Source organism: Solanum verrucosum, unplaced genomic scaffold (assembly GCF_900185275.1).
Source record: "Solanum verrucosum unplaced genomic scaffold, falcon-dt-bn FXZP01000261.1, whole genome shotgun sequence".
Lineage (NCBI taxonomy): Eukaryota > Viridiplantae > Streptophyta > Magnoliopsida > Solanales > Solanaceae > Solanum > Solanum verrucosum.
Window position 1 is genome coordinate 6,064,373 of NW_026019969.1, and position 21,303 is coordinate 6,085,675.

Sequence of the window (21,303 nt, forward strand, 5' to 3'; positions counted from 1 at the left end):
CTGCTTCCAGATTCTTTCATTTCCTTTACTTGAAGGAATATAATTATTCACTTCAAGCAAGTGATAAGAAGTTATGCCAATTTTGATTCAAGGCAAAGAATCAATTTCCCTTTCTATATTTTACTTCAACAACAACTCATCTAACTTTAGATGAATTCTCACCATGTATTATAACAACATCACCTTTGCAATTATAGGCTTCACATCATCATTCTTGCTATACTTGCCAATCTTGAGGAAAAAGCAAAAGAAGCAAATAGCAGCAGAGAAATTGAGGATAATAACGCAAGCATTAGAACAAGCTGAGGACAGAGTTTTAAGATATGAAGAAAGGCACGACAACATACTTAATCAAATATGTTCACATTACATTGTAAATCAAGAAATAGTAGAAGCACTTGCTGGTGCTCGAAAAGCGATGAATGAAGCATTAGAATTTGCAATTACTCTCAGAAATTTGCAGCTACAAGTTATCAGATTGTATCCTGATGATTATGAAAGTGCTTCAAGCCCTGTTTGGTTAATTGGAAAATCAAGAAGACAAAGGAACAACAATAATTAGAATAATTGCATTAGCATAGATCAAGATATACCTTCTTTTTTGTATTTCTTGATTAATTTCATCTCTAACAATAGATTTGTAATAATCCTTTTCTTTACATTGAAATCTTTGTAACTTATGGCGACAGTATTAGGCAATTTTTCTAATATGTGACTAGACTATAATATTCAAATACTAGCATAGTAGAGGTGTTCGCAATATCGACATCAACAATAATAATTACTTTATAGTGTCCCAGTTTTCCAACAAGTTGGATTGACTACATGAATACACTCTTCTTCATTTAAGCTTGTATTATATCAAGGGTATTCACAAATCACGACAAATTAAGTTAGAAGTTTTAGGAGGGAAAAAGATGGTAAAATAATAAAGAAAGAGAAGAAAAGTATATACCACTAAGTTTTTTCTAAGTTTGCGAAATTATCCTAAATCGAGAGGAAAAATAAAAGTTTTATCTGTTTAAAGAAAAAAATTGAGGGTTATATGTAATTTAAGGTTATTTTGTACACAAATGTGAAATAAATTTCTCCTAAAGGTACAAATAAAATATTCCCAATCCCAACACAAAATGAGTCCGCTGTAGCACTGGCAATTCTATCTTGTTAAGAATCCGGGTTCAAATTCCGGCAGCGGAATTTTTTTAATACATATTTTTCCATTATCGTTTGTGTAACATTATCCTTTTCAAACTTTCAATAAATAAATGTGACTCTCAACACTATTAGCAATTGCAAATTCGGATTTAGTCGGGCTACAATGTGGGTACCGGACACTGGATGGAAAACCAAAAAAAAAAACAATTGCAAACATTTAAGGCCGACTTATATATAACATAAATATATCCCTATTTCTAGCGGACGTGCACCTTAACTAAAACCCGTGTGATCTAATATTTAGGTGAGTTGAACGTCATGTAAAATACCACCTCACTATCCTCTTCATATTTCACTCATCCCCTAATATAATTTTTGAGTAAGTTATATCTTTAAAAATGTTTTCACTTATTTTAAATTTGTTCTAGCAAAATAATAAAGTACAATTTCTGCACCCAAATAATTGTTAATTATGTTTACAAAGACATATAAATTACAAAATTATCTTTAACTTTAGGTCATTATTTTTAAATCCAAAATAAAACTTTGAGGTTATGTGTGATGTAGTAATAATTATATGTCTTTAATAAGACAACTAAAATTTGTTCCTTAAACAACTACCAAAGGTTCCGCTATTGCACTGTTTGGAATCCGGGTTCGGGTGACGAGTTTCAAAAAATGAGTAAGCGATTGAAAAGGAGGTTCGATCTGGATATTTTCAAGTACACCCTTGAAATGTGCTCCATGCACAAAATCTTAAAACGAATGCCTAACCCATTCAACATTTTTATGTTTTTTTCTGTCTTAATTTACGTGGTACATTTTAATTATAATATGAAATTTAAGAAATAAAGTATGAACTTTTATAGTTATGACTAAAATAAGTTAATAGATATTTCTATGATTATAAATCATCTAATTAACTATGTTTTGTTGCTCAAATTTAATGAACACTTGATGTATTGACTTCTAATAATAATAATAATAATAATGTGTATCGACCTTTCTAGAAAAACCTAATAAGACTCTTAGGGCTCGTTTGGTGTGAGGTATAATAACAAATAGTCCCGGGATTAAATTATAGTACCGCTTATTTTGTTGTTTGGTTGGCAAGTTCGGGATAACTTATCCCGGGATTAATAATTAGTACCGGGATAAGTTATCCCTCTCCTTGGGTGGTATAGTAATCCCGGGATAACTTATCCCGGGATAAAATAGGTAAATGACAAAAATGTCTCTTTCAACCCTTTTGTTATATCACTTTTTACATTAATGAAGGGCATTTTTGTAAACAAATAAATTGTTCTTAAAATTTATTATTTTGAATACAACAAACCAAACACTCAATAAAAAATAATCCCAACACAACTTATCCCATCATAACTAATCCCAACATAACTTATCCCAACATAACTTATCCCATCATAACTCATTTTCAAACCAAACGACCCCTTAGGTTATGTCTCATTCTTTACTTTTTTCCGAAAGTTATCATTATTCATAGCTATTACCTTTATACTAAAGAAGAGTTTGATCAATGCTTTATTTCTATCCTAGATGATTCTAAATCAACATAAGGACGCACCCCAAATTCTCAACCCCAGCATATCTTTTGTGCTCTTATCTTGATGGGGCCTCAAGTAAAAATAAATAAAAGAAATGTAAATATGATGATATTTTTATTTTGAAAAATAAGTAGAATGAATGAATGACATTGGTGGTTGAAATGAACCTTTCATTAACAACCAACAAGCTTCATAAAGAAAACTAATAATTGAAAGACAAACCAAATCTAGTTTTAAAGATATATAGTTGATACTTTTGTTGTATGTTTTTGAGTAAAATCATTGAGTATATGGACTGCATGTGAAGACTTTAAAGAACATGAAAATCAAAATAAATAAAGCCACCAAATGCCATCCACCTTTTGATGAAATCTTTTTAAAACTTGAAATGACATTGTCATGATTTGTATCAAACCCTACTCACACTCACACCTTATGTTGGAAGATATTTTTATGTTGGGAAGATCTCTTTAGTACAATAATGTAACATTTTGATATTTCAAAATTGTGTGAAAAGATTGGTAAATTAACTTTGAGTAAATTTGTTCCTTTAGTCATTTGACTATTATTGTAATTCTAGAACATTGTCGGTAGAGATAATTTCTTCAAATGTTGATGATATTTTATTGGAAAACTAAAAAAGTACTAGAAACTTTATTTTCTCTGTTTTAAAGAAAAATGTTTTCATGTTTTCTTTTTAACTTATTCAAGCTAAAAATAAATTCTCCTATTTCTTTCATTTCTTTTGTTAAATGAAAGTTTAGATTTTCCTCCTTGTTTAAAAAAAATTATTGGGAAGAGAAACTCTTTTAAAAATTATCTAATTCTTTCATTTTTATTTAAAATATCAAATGGCTATTAAATTTATCTCAAATAGCAATATATATATTTTTTTATAGGATTTGGTTGAATTTTTGGACAAAATAGTTCAAGTGCTAAATATTTTCAAACTTCCAATAGCAAAAGTTGAAGGGCCATCGAAAGGGTTTTAACTAGAAAAAGGAAAAGGAGAATTGACATTGTGATAGGCATTAGGCAAGGCTCTTTTTTGTTTGATATTTATTACTTCTCCCCTTTCATTTCATGGGAATGTAACTATTTGAAAAGTCAAATTGTTTTTTATATTATAATATTCGAATTAATTTTAAAAAAATATTGATATTTATTTATTTGATGGAAACTATTGTATAAATATTTCAATCTCTTTGTTGCATTTGATTTCACCAAGAAAATATGTAACAAAAACATGTTAGCATTTTCAGGGGAAAAAATGGTAAGAAATAAGGAAAGAGAAGAGAAACTTATGAGTACCATAAAAACTTATTGACAATTGCAAATACTTAGGTCTAATTTGCTTACACTAAAATTTTAATTTTAATTTTTCAAATCTCAATTATTATTAGTTTACTTGTTTTTTTGGGTTGTTTGACAGAGTTTTGAAAGTCCATCTAACACAATAGTTAGAGATGTCGTCAAGCTATCTTCCTTTTTTGTCACTTCATTTATGTTTTTTGAACTCTATTCTTGTGTAATTTTTCATCAAATCTTGTTTCAATTAAACAAGAGCCAATTAATTATATATATACGAACAAAGAAAATTAGAAGGATATTTTTTTATCAGGTTAAATCGAAAATGAAATTATGAAAAGACATAACGAATATTTTATTAGTTCAATTATCAATTTAGCACGTACACAAACTGATAACTAATAAATCAAATCAATAATATATGATATGAAACCGATATTGGAACCCTTTGACATAAATTGGGACAAAAGTGAGGTGAAGGATATTATTGCCAAAACTAAAAAAAAATAAAAATGAATGGGGAGCTTCTACAGAGGAAATATAGACTTGATGGGTGGTTTTGCAATATTCATAATAATACTTAATTGCTTTGTACTATAATTCTGTTTTGTCTCTCTAATTGGAGATATACAAAAACATAGTTGTGGTCCTTGTGGATCATCACTATTATTTTAAGTACTACTTATTACAATAATTAAGAATACAACGCATTCACTATTTGCCGACAGTAAAGACCTTTAAACTTATACACTCATAAATTTAAATTCTTTTAAATTGTTAGGTGCAATTTAATTGCTTATAACGGATTATAACTCTATTTTTCAAGTCAATTATATTTGCTTGACATGATGATACATTGCTTTTATCCTAGGTCAATTTTACACTGACAAATGTAAATTATTTGTACTATGCTATTGTGAGAAAAACTACAGCTGATTCAGTAGATCTTAATGACATGAATTTTAGTCTAGCAGACCACCATATCAAGTCAAATAATATCATATAAAGGAAACAAATTATAAGTGCCCTACATAACAACTCGAATAATAGCAATAATGTTCAATTAGTAAGTTTTCTACTTGAGAAAAATATTCTTATCTCATCTCTTTTTTTCAACAAAAATGACTCTGGTTAAAACTTAAGAAACAACATTGCTTAGTTTAAATGATAATAACTCTTGCTTAGTTCTAGATAATTCAAATTTATCTCTCATCTTATACCAAAAGGAAAATACTAAATTAACTCAAAAAACTTAATTTGATTCCTTCATTGTTTTTTAATCTACTATACTTTCTGCAAGGAATCTAATTCAAATCTTCATCAAACCTTTCCCCTCTTTTGACTCATTTCCTTATTCTTTTATTCTCTCTCAAAAAAAATTTGTTGCAAGTAAAAAAGTGTAAACATAAGAAAAAAAAATTCAAAATGGATGGTCCACACAAAGAAACAGATCCACATACAATTTTTCTTTGTTCACATCATGAACAATGAAAAGTGAAAATTCAAACACAGAGCATTCAAAAGTTCTTTAAGTAGCTCAAATTATTAACAAATCAAATCAAATAACAGTCAATATCAAACAGTACCCTGTAATAAGAAGAAGACAACACAATTTCAAATCCAGATCTGGAAAAAACTCAGAAATGCCAATAATTTCCATTCAATATCAACAGCAATAAGGTTACTCCATTTGTGCAAACAGAGAATAAAAGCCAAAATCATAAATAAAAACAGATAGTACCAACAGTATGTTTAAATTGAATTATTGACAGACAAATTCAGTTTACTATAAGCTGTAGTATATAGAAACACCATTAAAAGAGAAAAAAATGAAAAAATAATTTTAAAAAAAAAGAGTTTATGACAACAATCAATACCCATTAAGAGCATCTCCTCATTCGTATACCAAACAAACCCCATCTCCAAAAAAAAGGAAAATAAAAATAAAAATAAAAATTCAATATACCAAGAGAAATACATTTTTTTTATGGATGGATCCTGTGGAAGAGGAAGAGAAATTAGAGAACCTAGCTCCTGCAACGAGTAATAGCACTGCATCCACGAGTGTAGGGATTTGCTTGAGCTCCAGGTTTGCAGTTGTAGTAGGAAGCTCCACGGCGAGAACACGGCACACTGTTCTTCTGGAGTGCACCATAGCTGATGTACTTTTTGGTTGCTAAAATACGCCTGTTTGACTCACTGTCAAGCGCAAACTCATCTTCTTCAGCCATGCACTCTGCAATACTCCCCTTGCATTCACCGGATCTCGCCGGCACCATCCAATCGTAGCTACCATTGTCGCCGGCGGCAGCCATTGAAATGAAAAAAGCTCCAACAAGAACACAAACAATCAAATACGAAGGAACTCCCATTTTTTTTCCTTGAATTGAAAAAAAATGAAGAGAAATTAAATCAACCTTTTGCTAATTCTTCTCGTTTATGGTTCGGACGGCTGATTTTGCTGTATTTTCGATGTTGAAAATTTGTTAATTTCTGCAAATTGTGAAGAAGACAAGTTATAATGGGAAAGGCCAGTTGTATTATAAGTAGAGGTGGTTGTTTATCTACCCCTAATACTTGACTTTATTTCCAAATTGCCACGAAGGATTAGAAGACTTTGATACTTTGGTTTATTGGATGTCCACTAACTTTAATTTCAACGCGGAATATTTAGAAGAAGAATTTTTTAAAAAAAAAATAGAAGCCAGCGTTATACATACATATACATAAATATAATTGGTGAGGTAGCTATCAAATATTGAGAAAATTCCAATCACGTATTGAGTTTGACAGTTTCCACAAAAATAAAAATTGCAAAAAATATAGTACTTGATATATAATGTGATGTTTTTCATATGGACCAAAAAGGATTAGCTTGTTGGATCAATTTCGTATAAATACAAGTTGTTTTAAATTTTAAAAAAAATATTCTTAGTAAAAATTGATATTTACCAAACTGCCTAATAATACAAATAAAAGCTAACATCACATATTTTTTGGCAATACATTTATGATGGAAGTTTCATAAAGCTCATTATCTTACAATTTATTTTTCAGATTCATAAAGCTCCTCGGTGTATCTTACAAGCGTGCTTTAAATAATTTATCTATTTGAATAATCCTAATTATGAAGTAAATTTTTATATAATTTGTTTTTGTAATTGAGCGCCCAGAAAACAATATTTGAAAGAGTGACTACGAAACTTTATAATGCAAGTTGCTTTTGTAATACTAACAAAAGTGATTTTTCAAATAGCTTATAAAAACACAAAATGTTATTATTTAAAATATTTGTTAATTTTTTCTTTTACAAAAATACTTTTTTCAAATATAAAGTGAGACTATGAGGTAACTATATGTTGAGAAAAATCAAATCAAGGGATGATTTGACATTGTTCAATAATTTACAAGTTAGTATAAAATACTTTGTCTAATGTGTGGTTTCTTATGTCACCAAAAAGATTAGAATGAATATTGGTCTTTGTTAATGTGCTTACCACTACTTAGTATGTAATTCTATTTAGTTGGACATAATCAATATGCACACTTATTTTATCATCAATTTGCTAACTTTGAAATTATCTTTGATCAACCACTTGAAAATCTCTTGCTAAAATAATCTTATATAATAAAATTACTTCTAAATTTTTTTAATTTGGAGATAACAATTTTTTTTAGAAAACGTTCTTACTTAGAGAAAATGTGAATGAAGGACACCTCATTTAAACATTAATGAAACAATATTTTTCCTTATTACCTTGAATTTTACATAAAAGAAGCATTGTTATGATTTTAAAATATTAAATGTTCAATAATATTTTCTCTTTTGCACAAGCTTTCAGCTTAGTGGAACTAATACACATAAATTTATTTATTTAATTTCAACTAATTTAAACAGAGACACAATTGCTAGATTGATCAATCTTATAATTAAAGCAAAGCATAAATAAAACATCAAGAAAACACAAAATTATGCAATTATTTATTACGAAAAATAACCATGAGTAGGAGCAATGTATATGATCATTCCTTAACAGGAACAAACAAAAATGATTGAAAATGATATAAAGTTGGTCGTAATTAATATTATTATGATAACAATATCTCTAGGAAAAAGAAAGGATAAGAAAAAAAGATTAAAAGGCAGTATGAACTTTTGATAAGGTTAGGTAGGGGCAAGTATCGTAATAAGTAGGAAATAGGATGTCCAAATTGGGTAGAAAACGAAAAGATATTCGATTGACTGAGTTGTCAATCGCTCACGTAGTAGTAGGAAGAAAAGAATAGTGGGGGCGCTGTATCCGGGTAATTCCGTCTCAAAATACCTGTTACGTTTTTTTATCGTCGAGAATCGAGATTAATTTACATGAATTTTGATTAAATTATTAAATTTATATGAGACTAAATATGATAAGTATATTGAAACGAAATAAAGAGGTAAATATTTTTTTATTCAAAATAAAAAAAAGAGTTGATTATATAAAAAAAAATTAAATATAAAAGAACAAAGACGGCAGAGTTAGTCCGTCTAATAATTTTGTCAACCGAAACACGTTTTTGCTCTCTTCTTCCTATGGTAGCTGCCTTTTGTGTCCAGCTCATTCCGTCACCGTTACAGATTCGCCGTTATCAATCATTGTGTTTCTGCTCAGTTTTTTATTTTTATTTTATAGTAAATAAAATAAATAAAAGGTATGTCAGTAATTAACTAGTTACACTAATTTGACTTACTTTGATGATTGATTAACCACAACAATTAAATATTTTTTCTAGATCTGGTTTTGCTAAAGAATAAAACTTTCCTGCAATGCTACTCTATTTTATGACAAACTTCTTTCCAGTCATTTCAATTTACTTGTTTTATTTTTTTTTTATATATTATATTTATGATCACATGATTTAATAAAAAAAATTGATTGAGCATAACACACGCTTAAACATGTGATCTAAGGTTAAAAGTAGACATGCATATTATATCGAAGTAATTATTAGGTTCACGTTTTACTTACTTGATGTGTGTAATAGGTTAACCTTGTAAAATGAGAAAATCTTTACAAGTTAAAGGATATTAGTGTATCTATACTATACTATATAATCTAGAAAATATTACTAGTATAAAAACAAAAATACATTAATCAAGGTTTTAGACAGAAAAGAGACAAGATAACATTTTCAAATAAGGCAACGGTAAAGAAGTCAGTCTCGAAATTATCACTAAGAAAGTTGGGGGAAAAAAGAAGAAGATAAAAGAGTACTACTTACATTTGTGGGGGAAAAAAGAAGAAGATAAAAGAGTACTACTTACATTTGTTTTATATTACTCGAATTAAAATTTTAATTAGAGGTGTATTTTATTAAAATGATACATATTACTTTATATGTAGTTATTCAATACTAAAAAAATATGAGAAATAAGTAATAAAACAGAAACAGAGGAAATAATGTAACACCAACATATTCCCTGAAATTTCACTAGTTGAGTTTGGAGAGGATACAATTTACATGGATCTTACTATATTGTGGAGGTAGAAAAACTGTTTTTGAAAGACCCTCGACTCAAGTGTAGTAAATCTAAAGAATAAAATAATAATACAACAATTAATGAGAGAAGCAACTCAAATCCTACCAAATAAAAAAGAACAAAAACACAAAATAGTTTGATAATCGAAACACAATAAATAATAAGCGATGAAAAAGGAAGAGTAACGGCGTTAAATTGAGTTTGAAAAGTGTAGTTGAGTATCCGTTATATTAGTGTGTGTGGGTGGGGCCGTATAACAGATCACAGGATCGGTCGGTGTATGCGCGTCCCTAAACAAACGCCAAAGCCAGCTGTATCTTTCCAATTAATTACTCAAAAATGCACCAAACTTAATTATTTTTTATCATAAAACTAATTAATACATACTATTTTCAGTGCCTTTTGTTAAAGGGAATTTAGCCACCACATAATATAAATATATATGTATGCGGGCGCTTTAATAAGTTGTTTTGGTAACTTCATTCATTTCCCCCAACTTTGATAATGCTATGTTGGTTGAACTATTTCCTAAAACAATATAATAACATAACAAATGAAATTTAAGTACTTTATGTGTTTCATATGAGTGTAAACAAGTTTGTATTAGTAACACTATCTTTTTTATTTATGAGTTTTTAAGAGACGTGTAAAGAAGAAAATGAACACCATATTAGTTTAAATAATAAAGCTTAGGCTTTAACTATTGGAGTAATTACTAAAGTAGAACTTATTAGCTGACTTTTAGGCATCCAATAAGTTATTAGTAATATTGTACTGATTTGTAGATGCCTAGAGAATACCAAATTCCCTTTACCAAACCCTATAATGGACTTTTAATTGAGAGTAGTTGTAATTTTTAATGAAGAGTTGAATGACATCCTGTCATGTAAGCATTGTCCTAGGATCATACTAATGTGAACTGTATCACATCAAAATTAGCTCAATTCTCATTGACCTATGACATATAAGAGGGAACCATTTAAACACCTAAAAATTCATGGGATGATGTTACTCAAAGAAACAACTATTCTGCAAAAAGTAAACAAATTAAATTACTGCTTTATAGGGATTATCCAAAGTATAAAAAAGATTGCAAGACCTCTGAAATTCTCTTTATTGATGGGAAAGCACTAAAGATCATCAAGAAAATTTCATGATCTGTCACATCTAATAATTTTAACAAGAAAGAAAGAATGTTCACTGAGCTGTTTAATAAATAAACGACTAGCTGTGTGGAGCCTGTGCTGAGAACGAGTCCGAGTCCGAGTCCAAGTCCAAGAAAACTAACTGATGCCGGCATTGTAAGAGCTGATGTAACTACATTAGCTGAAGGCCACAAAACTGAGTTGCAGAAGCTCAAAGATGGGAAACCAAATGCCACCTGATACAGAATGTCTGGTAGGTAAAATGCCGGAGATAAAGAGGAGAAAATGAAGAAGCAATAACCCGTTGGGTTTATAAACAATGCAGACAATCCATCGAGCAAAACTCAAATGCAATTTCAGAGAGACACAATGAACACATATGCTAGAACAAGTTCAATGTGGTGTCAGTAGCATGACTATTAGCAACCATAGATTTCCTCAGCAGGCATATTGCACCACACACAAAAAAATATACCAGAACAGTCGAGCCGTAAGCTAAACACCAAAATACAGTAGGAAAATTTGCACATGTAAGAGCTGCCCCAAACTTAAACGAATGAACTTTATGCATCTTTCTGTTCTTGCAGTGACAGAACAAGATAATTTCTGACATCCAGAGACCGTATCTATTAGCACTTTTGAAGCCCCTTTTCATTTCGCTCCATGACAGAGCTGATGTGTTTTGAAAAGAAAAAAAGGTTCAATTTTCAGCCAATATAATTGAACTCAGAGAATGGGCAACAAAAGAATAGCCCATTAATGAAGCCACAAAATGAACCAAACAAGGTTTATACCAATCACATAAAAATTCTGCACCGTTTTAAGCATTAACGGTATAACTAAAAACCCTCTCACACAAGCATAGCTCAATTACGTTGGCAATTTACTGCAACAGTAAGGACAAAGAAGAAAAACATGCGTCCATATAGAAAATTAAGAAACCAGACTATCTGAGATACAGAAAGAAGGTATCGTAAGTCTGGATCTTGATGCTAGATACTTTCTTTACAACATTAGCCGACTTCAGTGCAATTTTAACTTTGGGCTAGGCAGCATAGTTCCAATGTGGAACATAAACTGATCATCCAATTCTGATAAATAAACAGGAAAAAAAGGGAGTCCCATATTGCAACTTCCTTAGGAATAAAAAAGCACTCTTTAAGGTAATTAGTGCATACCATTTTCATTCCATTTCTTCAACCAGCTATCGGGCAAAATACAAACTGCTGTTCGTACTTTGGAGGACATTCTCCATGCTGACCTTCTTCAAATTATGCTATGGCACTCTTCTACGATTATGTTGAATAAACAAACATAAGTAACATACTAAAAGAAAAACAACAGCAATTTCCATCGTTCACCTTAGAAAAATTCCACAAAAGCCATTCGTCTCATCTTTAGTGATGATGACTAAAAGGACAATTGGAAATATCATATGGACAGACCAAAAAAACTATCAGCACACCCAAATAATAAAGGCAAAAATTCTGAATCACCTACAGCGTAATTGAACAAAATCATAGCTTTGTTGCTCCAACTCTTCAGAAATATAGACAGGTCTGTGTCAAATCCTCCAAAAGTAGTGCATTTTTTGAGTATCTGATACGGGTACGGCAACATAGCATAAAAGCTGTTGAATCTACAACATCTTCATTATTGTCATCATCATCTTTGCCAATTTGTGGTGGATGAAAGGTATTGAAAAATCTTTTGCAGGTACCGGTCCGGATTATAGGTTTAGCATCTTTTGACCCCTTCTTTGAATTCCCTTTTAGGATCTTGTGAGTCAAGCCTTTACTTGGATAGTACCATTCAAATGTCGGTCCTACAAGACATCCCACATCAAATGAACAAACAATAACAGGATCATATGATATAAACCCAAGAAGTTAATACCTACCATAAGGCCTTCTCCAATTTACGCTCATCATCATCAATCATGTGATAGGTTTTAGTAAAGACAGGACTCTTGAGAAAAGGTTATGTATCAAAGAAAGAAGTGAAACTTATAACCCTTTAGATCAATAATCCAGCACCACTTGATATCTTGAGGTAATTCAAAGTGTCTTCATCATGCTGTAAGATCTAAATCAGAGTCATTTGCACTCAGTTAAATGATTCGTGATTCAAACCACAGAATATTTACATGATTTGTTATTTACCTCCTCTGTGAATATCTTAGTCTTCAATGCAGTCCGCCAAAAATTGAAACATCTCTCTGCACCAAAAGTTCACACAAATAACAAAGTTAAAGCCTACCAATCAATATGCATGGATGAAAGAAACTATCCTATAAATAACTTTAACCATTTCAGTCTTTTCATGCTTGCCCTCATGGGAATTGGGAGCTATATTAACACCCTACACTTCGACAACCCCATTCATGCTTGTAAAGATATGACACTTGGGCCTAACTCAACCCCAAAAACTAGCTCATGAGGGGAGGATTGTCAAAGTCCATATAAGCAAATCACCAGTCCATTCCCCAACCAATGCGGGACTACAACCCACTCTAACATACCCCTTCACGTCTAGGCCTGACTGGAATGTGGACCGGGAAACCAAATGGGGAAGAACCTGCATATGATACCATGTAAATATATGGCACTTGGGCATAACTCAACCCCAAAAGTTAGCTCGTGAGTGGAGAATTGTTCAAGTCCACATAAGCAAACCACCAGTCCATTCTCCAACCAATGTGGGACTGTATGCCATTTTTTCTATTTGGAACGGAAAAAGCTAATTTCAACTCCAGCAAGCAGACGTGGAACAAACAACTGAAACACTTTCTCTTCTTACCACTATATTCCATGGTTCATACATGTTCTGGCATTTAGCTTCAACTGCAGACTTTTCCTCGAAACTTTGCTTCAAGCTCTCATCATGTTGGCTCTATATTTAGAAAAATCATGTCAAGTATTTGCGTCTTCCTTTTACAAGAGGAGCAATTGAAATTTACTCAAGCATGTTAATATACCAGCATAAAGTAAAAATCTTAATCCACATATCATATAATTGACCTGACAAGTTTGGTCCTTGGGGATTGAATCATCATTGTTGTTGTTGTTGTCATTAACACTTTTTTTGCATACCAAACTACCCCATATTCCCCAATTAAATGTCATATTTTTCCTGTAGGTTGTCACAAATTGTGTGGAAAATGAAAAAAAGAAATTCTACACTAACAAATATCTTTTGTCATCTATGATCAAAACCAATAAGCTTAGAAACTTGAAAGACTTCTCTTTACAGCATCTACATGATTTAGGATTGATGATCTTGTATAGTTTCTGAATTTATAGCTCTAAAAATAATCATTGTAAATGGATTGCATTAAGGGAAAAGCTTATTTTTTGTAGGCAATGAATATAGAACAGTTTTGACTTCCAATACAATTGAGTAGAAGTAAATGAGGTAGAAACCAAAAAAAATGGGAAAGAATAACTTACGAAAATTCTTGAAAAGCAGATATAAATGTCCTGATTTCTCTCCTTTTTCTTCAGGTCCTTTGCATTATTTGTTTCTTCTCATCTGCTCGGTTCTCTTATCCACATAACTTAACCTGATGTTTCAAGAGAGAAACCAAAAAAACAATAGAAATTCATCCTTAAGAAACTTCTTATTTTTTCAAGAATCAACTCTGCTTTGTCTTGTGCCATCTGTTCAACCACCATTCTGTATCATTTTCTCCCGATTTTGAAAAGCCAGGATTGATATAACAAAGGGTGGTTTCTTTTGGAGTGAAACCTTTATCTTTCATCTCTTCAAGTAGCTTTCTTACCTCACTCCGGCATGACAGTCTCAATGACCTTTCAAGCTCCGGCCTTTTTGATAGCTTGCACCATCCAACTAATAGTATGTCATATGTTGAAGAATTTGGTATTACCCCTCTGACTTGCATCTCGTGCATTAGTTCCTGGGCCTGTCTCATTTTTCCCGCCTTTGCAAAGTCAAAGATGAGTACATTATAGGTACTAGTGCGAGGAACAAAACCTTTTGTAATCATCTCACAGTAAAGTTTGATGGATTCCTTTTTATTTCCAATTTTCCCATGGCCAGAGACTAAAATGTCATATGTATTAGCATTAGGGACAAAACCCCTTCCCTTCATTTCATTGAACAAATCAGCTGCTTCATTCATCAGTCCAACGGCTGACAGAGATGCTAACATAGTGTTGTATGTTGCAACATTAGGAGGAACTCCTTTAGCCAGCATCTCAGAATATGTTGCAAAAACCTTTTGGAATTGGTAACTTTTGCAATATCCACGTATGAAGGCATTATAAGTGGTAGTATCAGCTGAAAATCCTCTTTCTCTCATGTTTTCTAGTACTGACATTGCCTTTCTGGTCATCCCAAGCTTGCATAAAACAGCAATAACAGTGTTGTGAACAGTCTGATCAAGCTTAAGTCCCATGCCTACAAGCCGCTCATGCATTCTCAGGATTATATCTGCTCTTGTATGGCCTGAAGCAGCATCGAGAACAATTTTGTGAATAGCTGGTGAAGGACGAAAACCAATTGTCACTACATCCGTTAACAAATCCATTGCTTTTTCAATATCACCTACTTCACAAAGTCCCTTCACCAATATATTACAAGTGATTGAATTAGGCATTATCCCACTGCTCTTCATTTCAACCCAGACTTTGACAGCACTTTCCAGCTTCCCCTCTTTGCAGTAAGCATCAATTAAAGAATTGAAAGTTTGAATATCTGGAACTAGACCAAGTTTTCTAATTTCAGCATAAACAGACTGTACCTCATACTGACCAATTCCCAATAATCCGTTAAGCAGTACATTGCATGCTATTGTGTCAAAGCATATTTTTTTCTCTTTCATCTCTTCGACCAATTGAAGAGCATCTGACTCCTTCCCTTTTTTGAAGAGTCCATCCATCAATGATGTGTAATTCACATGATCGGGTGACAAACCCTTAGATACCATATCCATAAAAATGGCCTCAGCTTCATCCATTTTACCCAGTTTTTTCAAATTATTCAAAAATGTATCTAACAAGAATTCATTTTCCTCAACACCATTCGACTGCATTTCCTCATACAGAGCAAGAGCCATATCATGTTTACCAGCCTTAAAGCAGCCATCAATCAGGGTATTATATGTGAAAACATTAGGGTTAACATTTATGCTTACCATTTTCCTCATAATTTCAATAGCTGCCTCAACCATTCCACTTTTGGCATAACCATTAATTACAGAAGAGAATGTGACAACATTTGGTAAAACACCTTTCTGTTCCATTTGTTGCAGTAAAATCTCTACACTCTTTAAGTCACCAGATTTGCAGTGCCCATCAACCAATGCAGTATAGGTAATATGATTTGGAGTTATGTTAGACTTCAAGAGTGTCTGAAACACGTCTTTTGCCTCCCTGGATTTTCCAACTTTAAAAAGCCCATTTATCAAAGAGGTAAACAAGACAACATCGAAAGGCACTCCTCTAATCACTATTTGACTTTGGAAGTTAGCAGCAACCTTTTCGGCCATATTTTTGTACAAGTGATGAATAAAAATAGAGTATGTCACGTGATTAGGATCCACACCCACTCTTCTCATCTCATCAAGAAGTAATTTGGCCTCATGAAACCGTTCATTTTTACAAAGACCATGTATAAGGGAATTATAAGTAACAATGTCATAGAAGAAGCCAAGCCTTGTCATTTCTTCATATGTAGCAAATGCTTTCTCAAACTGAAACCACTTAACATATTTACTAATCAATGTGGTGTATGTAATAGTATTTGGTTCTAAACCCAAGTCTCCTACTACCAGGCCCTTATTTTCACCATCATCATAGTCATGTTTTTCTTCATCACCGACATAACTAACATTCACATTTTCATTAGAGTCCAAGAGCTCATCCATGATACAATTTGCAGCATCAAAATCTCCCATTATGCCGAAACCATTAATCAGAGTATTATATGTAACAATGTCAGGTGATAAACCTTCTCTTTTCATCCTCTCCATCATCTCAAATCCACCACTCATCTCAACAGCCTTACAATATCCATGAATCAGAGTGTTAAAACCGACAACGTCTTTACAAACGCCCCTATGTTTATCACTCAACATTTCCATCACCGATTCTGCATTATACAAAAGACCCTTATCACAATACCCCTTAATTAATATATTACAAGTGATGGTGTCAAAGAAAATACCCTTCTTTAACATATCAGACACCAATCCAAAACCCATTTCAACAAACCCAATTCTGCAGAACCCCCATATCAAAGTGTTATAAGTAACTGTGTCACTTTCGTTCTCTCTAAGTAATTCAAGCGCTTTTTCCAGTTTCCCAACTTTGCAAAGCGAATGCACGACTATATTGCGAGTAACCACATTAGAAGCCACTCCACAAGCAAGCATATCAGAATAAAGGATAATTACCTGATCAACCAGACCTGCTGAATTGAAATGATGCAAGAGACGATTCCATGAAGGAAGGTCAGGGACAAGATTGTAATTTCTCATTGAAGAGAACGTTTCCATGGCTCTGGAAAGGCGATGGCAGCGAAGGAATAGATGGACAAGTGTGCAGAAAAACGAGGTGTAGAGGCTTTTCTTTGGATGAGTTTGGATTGGTGTACCGGTGGGCGTTGCCGATGAAGAGAATGGGAGGCATATTCTGAGCTGCAATGAGATAGCAACGGAGAGCAGAGGGAGGCTCTTTGTCCTGCCTATCAACTGTTTGATGAAATGCCGATGTGAGTTCATTGTCTCGCAGTTGCCACCATTCCCGCGGGCGTATATGTGGAGCTGTTATTTTCCGGCACAAAGTTGTAGTAATAGCTCAATTTTGACACATATTTGACTATATTTTAAGAGGATGTTTGGATTAGCTTAATAGTTGATTAAATCTATTTTTAGGTCAGTTTTTGACTTTTGAAATTTTTGATAAATATAAAAAATAACTTAAAATAAAGTAGAATTTGTTAAGCAAGGTAAAAAATGACTTAAAATAAGTCAAAAATAAAAAGTGAGGAAAATCAAAAGTAGGTCTTCCCTACTTTTTATTTTTTAACTTAAAAGTCATTTCAAACTTATTATTTTTGACTTATAATTTATTTTTATTTTTAAGTCAATCCAAACAAGCTCTTAGTGAGCAAGGTTAAAACTAGCTTGTTGTACTTTTATAGGAGATGGTTCTACTTGACCATCCATCAAATATGTTTTTATTATCTTATCAAGGTGCATTATTTCAACTTTCAAAATGTGAATCGACAACAAAAATATTCCTAGTTTAAAATAAATTGAGATCGACTATATAAATTTTTACTATTTCCTTTAATTTAACTCATGACATCATCACACCAAACATAATCATATAAAAGTAAATCGAAGCAATATACCGTTGATATTACTAGTAAATGAGTTATATTGAAGAACAACATACATTTGTGTTTGTTATTTTTGACATTACAAATAACAAACACATGTAAATAACTTATCTGAACTTCTTTTCTAATATTCTTTTATTACACAAAGGGGAAGTGAATGGGAAATTAGCGAGAGTATTACAAGACAGACAATCAAACCTTCACCAACAAAATGAAAGTCCAGCTAGTCAACTAACCGACATTGATCTAATTTCTAAGATTTAATTAGAGTTTTCTTTTGGGATTTTTTTGTAGCATTTTTTATCCCGCACTCTAGTTTTAACAAATTTTTAGCAATGTTGCCATTAGCACCACGAGGAAAGAACCCGCCATGAGCATTTTCACTACCAGTGTTATACATAATCCTTAGAATCTCTTCAGGAGTTCGCCACTGAGAAAGAGAATAGAAATCAGCTGATAATATGTTTGTTGTTGTCCGATTCTCTGCACCAAGCTGCCATGGCACGAACAAGCCTTCGTCTTTAATACCACACATTGCCAAACGGTTTCTTAAATTTGAAATGTGGATTGTGAACTCCGCCACAGTGTGTCTGTAAGGATATACTACTTTTCCAGCTCTCTCGTAAAGGTACATTCTGATCATCGCGTCTTGTCCTGATTCAACACCTAATAGTCCTGCCAAAAGCTGCAGTAACAAAGACAAGTTGAATTATTACTTAATCTCGAATACTTAATGAAAATTTAAGATTAATTCTTTACCCTTTTTGATTCATAGCCTTGGATGAGGGGATTTGTACCAACATAGCCAACTAATGCAGCATATGGTAGTGCATAGCAAGACAACATGAAATTGAGACTATCTCTATAAGGATCAAATGGGGGTTGTAATTTGTAACCAAATGCTTCATCAAATAGATGTGCAAAGTGTCTAGAACTTAGATCCATCAAAGGTCTTGGCAAACCACCTACTTTCGATCTAAGTGCCCTGCAATTATCCCAAAACAGAACAAATTAGTTATCGTTTGAGTGACCTGATACGTAAGTCTTTTTTAATATTGTCAGTGTATATAAGTTAAACTGGGATAAGAACGGACCTTAGATGACCAACTTCTTGCATGGCAAACTCATTGATGATGTTACTTGTAAAAAAATCAAGATTTGCTTTGCGGACACCAATGGGAGGAGGCCCTCCCATGGCTAATTCTGGTGCTACAATATCAAGACCATAACCATGTACAGCCCACAAGAAGTATTCAGCTTCCAAAAACTCTAAATTCTCAGAGAATTGCAACAAGTCAATATCTTCTTTGGTTACTGGGAGTCCGACCTTCGGAGTCCCAGTTGGACAAAGAAGATTTTGAGAAAGGGAAATGCAGAACATCTTGCTTGACAACAAAATCATAAATATTGTTATTAAAAGATGGGAAGGTGAAGTAATTGATATTATAGGCATCTTTAGTGTTTCTTTTTTTTGTTGTTGGTTAATTAAGTTGTAATGAAGATTAAAAGAGAGTTTATAGGGATATATACTATGTATTATGACATACTTTATACCTAATTTTAAGCAATGTGATTTGGATTTCTATCAATAAACACCTTATTAGTGACTAACCAAAACAATGTGAAGTTTATATGCCTTAGCTAAACTCTACCTGCCTTCAACCTACAACAAAATAGAAGAAAGATAAATTAAGCCTGGAAACTCAACAACTTAATGAGTGTGTTCAAGTTAAATACATCACTTATTTAGGAATAGAGTGAGTATCTTCTTGATCATTACACTTGTTTTAATTAAAAATTCTACTTTATTTGTACACAAACTTTTTATGATTAACATGATTAAAAGAAAATCAAATAGTTGATGAACTTAAAAAATCTCCCAAGTTAAATGAATCTTTTGCTTGACAACCCTATAAAATCCCCACAACATCAACCTTCACATTTCATCTTAAGAGAGTTAATACTACAATTTGTTTACTACTATTAACCATGGCCGAGAAAAATTGCCTTGTTACATTTGTCATTTGCATTTTCCTACTTGTCAACTTAGCTTTTGCAAGTGAAATTTCTGATTCATCCTCAAATGATGAAACTAGTACTACTCCACAAGCTAAGGGACTAGATAGTTACTTTCCATGGATTCAATATACACGTCCCTGGCTATTTCCTCGTCCATGGCCGTTCGTTTATGGTGGTTACCATCCTCATCAATGGCCATTTGTTCTTCCTCAAATGCCTACTGGTTTCTTTCATCCTAGGTTTCCTTATTTGTGGGCTTATCGTTTTCCATGGTCATTCGTGTATCCACCAGCTCCGTCTCCACCTAAAGGAGACGAAGAAGCAGGGAAGAATTAAGAATATTTACTAATAAAAACAAGTGAATTGGATCACATATTTGTTTCTAAGTTAATTTATGTCTTTTAAGATCTTATTGATCACATTATTAATTAGTTTTTTCTGATTTTCAATGTTGTTTGATTCAGCTTGTTATGAAATAAAATCTGAATTTTCATTTTTGTATGAATTGTTCTCCATAACCTGTTTTATGAAGACTTAATTAATGTTTACCAGCACAACGTAAACTTTGTATGCCCCAACTAGACTCCACCTATAATCATAAAAAGAAGATTTACAAAAAAGAAGAGTAAAAAATACTACTAATAATTAAAAAAAATAGAAGAAAGAAAATAGGCCGTAGATCCATAGGATTTAGGCCCCGAGCCTAGGAGCTTTTATCTCGCCTTGTGCTACCTTCTTTTATTTAGTACTTGTCATGATAACATTTTGCAACACTTCAACGGTAAAGTTGGAAGACAAGTAATATAGAAATAACTATATTTAGAATACATGACAACTAAAAAGAAGGAGAAGGAGTATATGTTATTTCACATATCACGAAGGGTAAAGGTTTAAAAAAGAAATAGTTTTTTTTTTTTTTAAAACAAGATGCATGTGTAGAAAACACTATTTCTTAGTTTTTTCATTTTTGAAATTCAAAAATTGCGACGAGGAGGAGCTGTGAAGGGTAAACAATTAGTATTTGGTTTCTGTTAAAATTTAAAATATAAATTAAAGAGATTACTTTCAAGCAAACTCTATTGATCCAATAATCACTACTATTATATATCTTATTGATTATTACACTTATTATAAGAATTCTATTTGTACACAAACTTCACTTATGATTAAGCTAATAAATAAAAGAAAATCAAATACTAGTTGATAAACTTAAAAACTCTCGTAA

At 32.1% G+C, this 21,303-nt stretch overlaps 4 protein-coding genes across 9 annotated transcripts in view; 1 reads left to right on the forward strand and 3 right to left on the reverse strand.

Moving 5' to 3' along the window:
* LOC125815226 (ATP-dependent DNA helicase Q-like SIM) overlaps positions 1–490 on the forward strand; it is a 38,142-nt gene extending 37,652 nt beyond the window's left edge. For all 6 annotated transcript variants that reach the window (XR_007442160.1, XR_007442161.1, XR_007442158.1 and 3 more), the window contains one exon: positions 198–490. Coding sequence is in view for 2 of the 6 variants with exons in the window: in XM_049494654.1 (XP_049350611.1) it covers positions 198–236 (39 nt within the window). In the remaining 4 variants the exon portion in view is untranslated. The remainder of the gene's footprint in view (positions 1–197) is intronic.
* Positions 491–6,019: 5,529 nt separating this feature from the next.
* On the reverse strand, positions 6,020–6,537 carry LOC125816123 (rapid alkalinization factor). Its single transcript, XM_049495715.1, has one exon. The coding sequence runs from the start codon at positions 6,398–6,400 to the stop codon at positions 6,056–6,058; it is 345 nt and encodes a 114-aa protein (XP_049351672.1). The 5' UTR covers positions 6,401–6,537; the 3' UTR covers positions 6,020–6,055.
* A 6,956-nt stretch (positions 6,538–13,493) lies between these two features.
* Positions 13,494–17,486, reverse strand: LOC125816079 (pentatricopeptide repeat-containing protein At5g14770, mitochondrial). Its single transcript, XM_049495674.1, has 2 exons — positions 14,144–17,486; positions 13,494–13,586 (listed from the first exon to the last, which is right to left on the reverse strand). Exon 1 carries the CDS (start codon positions 17,434–17,436, stop codon positions 14,329–14,331), a length of 3,108 nt encoding a protein of 1,035 aa, XP_049351631.1. The 5' UTR covers positions 17,437–17,486; the 3' UTR covers positions 13,494–13,586; positions 14,144–14,328.
* A 713-nt stretch (positions 17,487–18,199) lies between these two features.
* LOC125815868 (desiccation-related protein PCC13-62-like) lies at positions 18,200–19,529 on the reverse strand. Its single transcript, XM_049495431.1, has 3 exons — positions 19,154–19,529; positions 18,819–19,044; positions 18,200–18,744 (listed from the first exon to the last, which is right to left on the reverse strand). Exons 1-3 carry the CDS (start codon positions 19,510–19,512, stop codon positions 18,313–18,315), a joined length of 1,017 nt encoding a protein of 338 aa, XP_049351388.1. The 5' UTR covers positions 19,513–19,529; the 3' UTR covers positions 18,200–18,312.
* Positions 19,530–21,303: the final 1,774 nt, after the last annotated feature.

Coding starts and splice junctions, on each gene's coding strand:
- LOC125816123 (XM_049495715.1), bottom strand. CDS start 6,400: ATGGGAGTTCCTTCGTATTTGATTGTTTGTGTTCTTGTTGGAGCTTTT.
- LOC125816079 (XM_049495674.1), bottom strand. CDS start 17,436: ATGAACTCACATCGGCATTTCATCAAACAGTTGATAGGCAGGACAAAG.
- LOC125815868 (XM_049495431.1), bottom strand. CDS start 19,512: ATGCCTATAATATCAATTACTTCACCTTCCCATCTTTTAATAACAATA. Junction 19,045..19,153: donor CAAGAAGTTGGTCATCTAAG/GTCCGTTCTTAT, acceptor GGATAATTGCAG/GGCACTTAGATCGAAAGTAG. Junction 18,745..18,818: donor AAGGCTATGAATCAAAAAGG/GTAAAGAATTAA, acceptor TTGTTACTGCAG/CTTTTGGCAGGACTATTAGG.